Source organism: Sorex fumeus, unplaced genomic scaffold, assembly GCF_029834395.1.
Source record: "Sorex fumeus unplaced genomic scaffold, SorFum_2.1 ptg000039l, whole genome shotgun sequence".
NCBI lineage: Eukaryota > Metazoa > Chordata > Mammalia > Eulipotyphla > Soricidae > Sorex > Sorex fumeus.
The window spans coordinates 22,050,783-22,056,782 of record NW_026606096.1 but is presented as its reverse complement, the minus strand read 5'-3'; the positions used below and the strand labels follow the sequence as shown (position 1 = coordinate 22,056,782).

General features: G+C 37.0%; 1 protein-coding gene across 3 annotated transcripts in view; it reads left to right on the top strand.

Annotated features, from left to right (window-relative positions):
- The first annotated feature begins 925 nt into the window (after positions 1 to 925).
- RXFP1 (relaxin family peptide receptor 1) overlaps positions 926 to 6,000 on the top strand; it is a 101,700-nt gene continuing 96,625 nt past the window's right edge. For 2 of the 3 annotated variants that reach the window (XM_056119015.1, XM_056119014.1), the window contains exon 1: positions 926 to 1,033. In XM_056119015.1, coding sequence (XP_055974990.1) covers positions 985 to 1,033 — 49 coding nt within the window. In that variant the 5' untranslated portion in view covers positions 926 to 984. Of the gene's footprint in view, positions 1,034 to 4,135; positions 4,161 to 6,000 lie in introns of all 3 variants that reach the window. The other variant, XM_056119016.1, reaches the window with a different exon arrangement.

Here is a 6,000-nt window from a genome sequence, read left to right as displayed (position 1 = left end):
GAAAAATTCCCATCTTTCTTCATACCCTTATGCTTTTCTTCTTTATCCCCTTTCCCTTCCTTTTGTTGTGATTGTAATAATAAGGGGTGGGGTTGCATATTTGGCTGTGGTACTCACTAAGGTGATAACACACTTGGTTGCAGCGCCTTCATACCTCAGCTGTGATGCTTTATAAACAACACCTAGTTGTGGTCATTCGGAGATCACACGCTTTACTGTAGGGTTGGGAGAACATATGACAGTGCCTTTACAGTCCCATTCAGCATGTGAGACAGTGTCAGGGATCAAACTTGTGACCTGATGCTTACAAGGCAGGTGATCCACAACTGAGCTTTCCCTGGGACCCCTTTTTATTTTTCTTTGAGCAATATACAATTATTCAAATGCCTAAATGATTACTATAGCGACACTTCAATTCTTGCCTTGTGCTTAATTGCATCAAAGTACTCTGCCCTGTTTAGCTCTGTTCTTTTTCTAGCTCTGATTCATAGGAGAAGATGGCTTTTTGTTTGTAATATATCTCTGGCTCACTTTCTTCTAGTAGCATCACTCTGATGAGTTCAGGCGTTTGTCAGTGCTCATACACACCCTCATTTGCAGACTGTCTCAGGAATAGGAACAAATTGTTTTGAGTCCGTAGAAAAGCCTGTGTGTTCTCTCTGAAACTTTTCTTTGCTTTTCTGTTTTGCCTGGCTGGTGTGTGTGTTCACACATGCATGCATGCGTGTGTGTGTGAGAGAGAGAGAGAGAGGATCTTAAGACTTAGAGGAGGAGGTGTGGATAAGAGATTCTGAGAGAGAAAGGAAGAAAAGAGGGGATGGAAAGGGAGAGGGAGAGGAAACGAGAGAGGGAGAAGGGAGGACTGCTTTTGAGCTTCTAAGACTGCAGACAGAAATAGCACACCACCATCGTGAGCTGTACAAGACTCAGAAACACGACCAAATTGTATTCACTTGTATTGATCAGTTGCTCAGAAAGGAGGAAATGACACCTGGACCTGTCTTCTTCTACATCTTGATTTTTGGAAAATATGGTAAGTATCTCTATTTCATTTTCTGTATCTTACTACTTTACAGAACAACCCTAAGTGCAAATGTTTATTACTTACCTCTCTGTTTTGAAAGGGGGGAAATCCATTTTATGATAAAATTTTAATCTCACTTTGGAATTTTTCTGCTTAATTCATTTCTGCTGTTTGTGTTTAAAGCAGAAATAGCTGGTCAGAGTCAACAGTTAAGCAAGACTAGCCTAACAGGCTGTGCTTTCTAACTAATTATTTTGTCAGTAATTTTATTTCCCAAGGGGTAGTCCTTACAGAGACTGTATTTAAGAAATAAGCTGTGAAAAAATCTTGAGGAATTCCTTACATTGGTTCTAGTTTCTGTGTAGTTGTACACTTGTCATCCTAATCGTCTGTGATTTGAAACATAGGTGTGTTCTTCATAGACACATTCAGAAAACTCCGTTTTTATTTGCAAGGGGGTTTTTTTCCTTCAAGGAAAAGCAAAGGAAAACACAAAGCAATGAAAACCATTGTCAGACAAGGAACCAAATGAACATTTTACTTTTGCTGTAATCACTGTCTTTGCCCTCTGGGTGCCAGTGTTTATATTTCTGAAAATCGTACTTTTTTTAATCAAGGGAAAGTGTCATTTGCATTAAAATTTATTTAAATTGCGCTGTGTAAACAGAATATTTTTTATTTCCTATATGCAATAAACGATGAAAAAATCAAAGTAAATCAAAAAACCTTTGGGGATACCTTCAGCACATGCACGACAGAGTCAAACTGAAATTTTTAAAACTTACAAAATGTTTACAATCCCCTATATCTTAAAACTTTGCAAAAGTTTGCTTCTGTATTAAGATAGTCTACTGAGGAGACTATCTAAATTGCCCAATTCTGGGGATGTGAACAATAATATTATTTTTCTTTCTCTCCTTCTGCCCATTTCATCTAAATTGTCAAACAGAGGAGACAGCCACACAACCAAGAAACAACTGAAAATCCTAAAGCAATATTCTAATTCTCAGTTTTCTCCATCTCTGTTTTTGATCACTGACATTCCTATTTTTTAACTAGAGGTGAGAAAGCCAAATTGTGATCACCACCAAAAAAGTGAACATTTCTCATTTTAATCCAAGTTTTTCACATTTTTGCTGAACAGTCTCACCTCCTACAGCAATAAGATATTTTTCCATCCCCTATTCTATTTCAGTGAGCTAAATTAATTGAATAAACAAAAAAAAACTTCCACAATAGACATGCTAGCATGTAGATTCTGGGGTATGTAAAAGGTGTTCAGTGCAGGCTGAGAAACATATTTGGCTAATGTATTACCAGTTGTTTAGATTAATACAAAAGTTCTGTTTAAATATTCTCATTTGTTAATAAAAAAATTTTTTCTTGTGCAGAAAATAAATGATAGGAATTATGATGACATATCAGAATCCTTCATCTTTTAAAAGGTATCCTGTGGTTTTTGTTTTTTAATGTCTTATAATGCTTTGTGAGTACTTGAGAGCTACAATTTCTCACTCATTCATGCCTTTCTCAGAGAAATAGGGAATGAAAGCAAAATTCTTTGAGGCAGAATGTGGCAAACAAGATTCTAGGCAACAAGTGCCAGTTATGTAGGTGAGATAGAGGCACATTTAACAAAAAGTTCCCTAAAATAGCAGCCTGTATCTTCGACTTAACTTTTGATTTGGTTTGTCACCTAGGAGAGAATTTCTTATGCATAGATAAAGAAAAACAATCAACAGCAGCTTAAGGATAAAGTGATTGTTATTTTGTTTGTTTGTTTGGTTGGTTGGTTGTTTTTAAATCAACTTTCCTGTTACCTTGAAAAGGCTATGTGACATCTGGAAAACAGCTAATCTGCTGATCTGCCATGTACTAGCTCTATGATTTTTTAACAATGAGCCTTAGTTTGTAAATGGTAATCGATATGTTATATTCTATCAGAATCCCTATGTTTGTTCCTTATTGCATATATTAAGGATCCTTGAATCTCACTAGAGTATACATGCAATGAAGCACACAGGAAGGAGAGACTGGCCGTTCAGTACCTTGTCCCTAGACTCGAGACAGCAAATGCCAAGATTTGAATGCTTTCAACATCGTTGCCCTTTCTAAAAGCCCATCAACATTCTTGGCCAAGATAATGTGAATAATTGGGTCTTGAAGAGCTGAAAGCTCTTTATCAACATAAGCAATTACTAGTCACCAAAACTTCTTGGTTTTTAATAATATTACACTGTTATTTTATGGTGATTTTACTATCAGAGGAAGCTGAGTAAAGGGTAGAAAGGACCTCTCTGTACTATTTTTGCAACTTGATGTGAGTCTAGAATTACCTCAATATTCAAAGTTAAAAACAATCCCCGGGAATAGTTGTACCGTAAATTCTTGTCAGCAAATGTTAGATGTTTAATACCATGAAGCAAAAATAATCACTGTGCTTGATAGTTTGTGTAGGCATGGAACAAATGAAGAAATAGGAAACAGAAGGGACCCACACATAAACTTGGATCACTTCAGTATTTGCTAAGAACCACCACTGCTGAGAAAGCCTTTGCCTTTAGATTCCAAAGAAATATTTATGAGCAAGCCTAGTCTTTGCATGGGCAGTGACAGTCATATCTTCTAGACATTCTCTCCTCTATCAATGAGAAGAAGGGAAATGGCTTTTCTAGAACAGACAATTAGTGTCTGAAAAATGAAGAATATTGGCATCTTTATCCTTTTCCAAAAGATGGGAAAATAAACTTCCCAGTCTACGGACCTCAAAATTACCTGATACTCCAACTTATAGTTTTGAAGGTCACCAAATAGTTCTGTACTATTCCTATAATAAATTTGAAATCCTGTTGCAAGTTTCAAATAGACAGCCAATACATGTACAGAAGGAAATCTGAAGGAAAGGAAAGGATTGCATTTGGTTTCACAAATTTTCTTTTACGTGCTAACACATAACTGAATTGCCTGGATTCTGTTCAATTGAATTGCTTGGTATCCTAGTTAGAGCTTTATTTTGCCTTAAAAAAAAGTGTAAGCATTCATACTATTTGATTTCCAGTCCTCTGATTATGATTATGAGAATCTTTGTTTTTATATTTACCATTTACTGAGAGCTTTCCATGGACCACCAACTGTGGTAAGTGCTTTACAAACGTTATCTGACTTTTATCCCTGCAATAACCTTACGAGATATTCTCGCTTGGCAAAATAAGGAGCAGAAAATGAGAAACATTAAGTGGCATGGCTGGTATCATCTCCAGTAGCTGATGCAAAAGGGAACGCAATCCTTGAAAAACCTCTGCTAGTACAACATGATTCAGCTTTAACACTTTCTAAAGCGATTCTATCTTAAACAGGACCTTAATAGATCATCTGATCCAGCCCACTACTCTTTCTGATAGTTAGATATTTTCCTATTTTAGAGATAAGCAATAAAGAAATATTGACTAGCCCAAGGTCACAAAACTGATAAACCCAAACAAAAGAAAATTTTCCACAGGGTAAAGTCAAGTCCTTCCTGGGAAGTGTGTGAAAACCATGCTTGGCATTTAAGGATCGCTTCTGTGAGCTCTTACCATCTGTTTTACATACATGTTTGCTTCTACACTGACAACAAATTAATTAGGGTATTATGTAAGTAACTCCAGATATGGGAAATAAGACTCAGCTTGAATGAACCCAAGAATCTTGCTTACAAAGCACTTTTGTCGGCACCTTACGCAGAGCTATCTTTATATCTAGGAAGTGAAAATAAATATTGACTTGACTCCCATATTAACTTACCTCTCCCTCCTCCTGGATATTTTCTCCCCTAACTAGCTCCACAACTCCAATTGCTCTGTTCCCAGGTATTCAACTGATCCAATGAAGACTTACTTTAGGGATAAGCAGGGGCAAATACTAAATATGAACACTTTAAGTTTTGCTCTCTAACACAGCAAAGATAAAAATTAGATATCATGTTAGAAGTTAACCTTTTCTTATTAAGTACCTTTGTTTTATATTAACCTGGACATTTGGTTTGAGGTTGAATAGATTCATTTTATAATTATGTCCATGTTCATACAATTAACAAGACTCACCTTATTGCTTAAACTTCTCTATTAATGAATGATCCTTTCCAAATAATCAGTGCTCTTAAAAATTTCTGGGGGCTGGAGCAATAGCACAGCGGGTAGGGTATTTGCCTTGCATGCGTTGGACCCAGGTTTGATTCCCAGCGTCCCATATGGTCCTCTGAGCACCACGAGGGGGTAATTCCTGAATGCAGAGCCAGGAGTAACCCCTGTGCATTGCTGGATGTGACCCAAAAAGAAAAAAAACCCTGGTAATTCTTAGAAAGGAGACCCACGGGGGAGGGGGGTGTTCACATGCTTCTCTGACCCACTGGGAGGGCTTGCTTCTGATCATCAAACCAGCTCTTCTCTCTACTGCTCTCAGCTTCCGTTATTCCTCAATTTCTCTTCCAGTTTGCCCCCAGGACCTCAACTTCTCATTCTGTAATGAACAACACAACTCTCCCTCCTGAGCTAGTTTTCAAATTCAATTCCATGCCCAGGAGCTAAATTTTACCAAGGGGCTGGTTCATTTCAATGTCACCCACATAATTAGCTATAAAAAGGTGAAGAGGAGCAGGGAAAGCAGCAGATAATCTGATATAAGATTCACTCTTTTATTAAAAGCAGGTAAGACTTTTATTTTTTTCCAGGTACGATTTTAAAGCAACTTTTTTTCTTAGAAGATAAAAATGCACTTGATTGAGAGGCCATACACATACATACCAAATTACGTGAGATAATTCCTTGATTAAAACATCTAATTATGTTATTGCACCCTAATAAATTTGTCTCCTGATCCTTATCTAATTCATTGAAAGAACAATAACATGGTTTCTTTTCCTGCATCCAGCAGCCTGGGTCTCAAAGGAATCACAATCTACTTAGTTTCCTCTTATGTCTCTCAAGTACCCTTTTAAT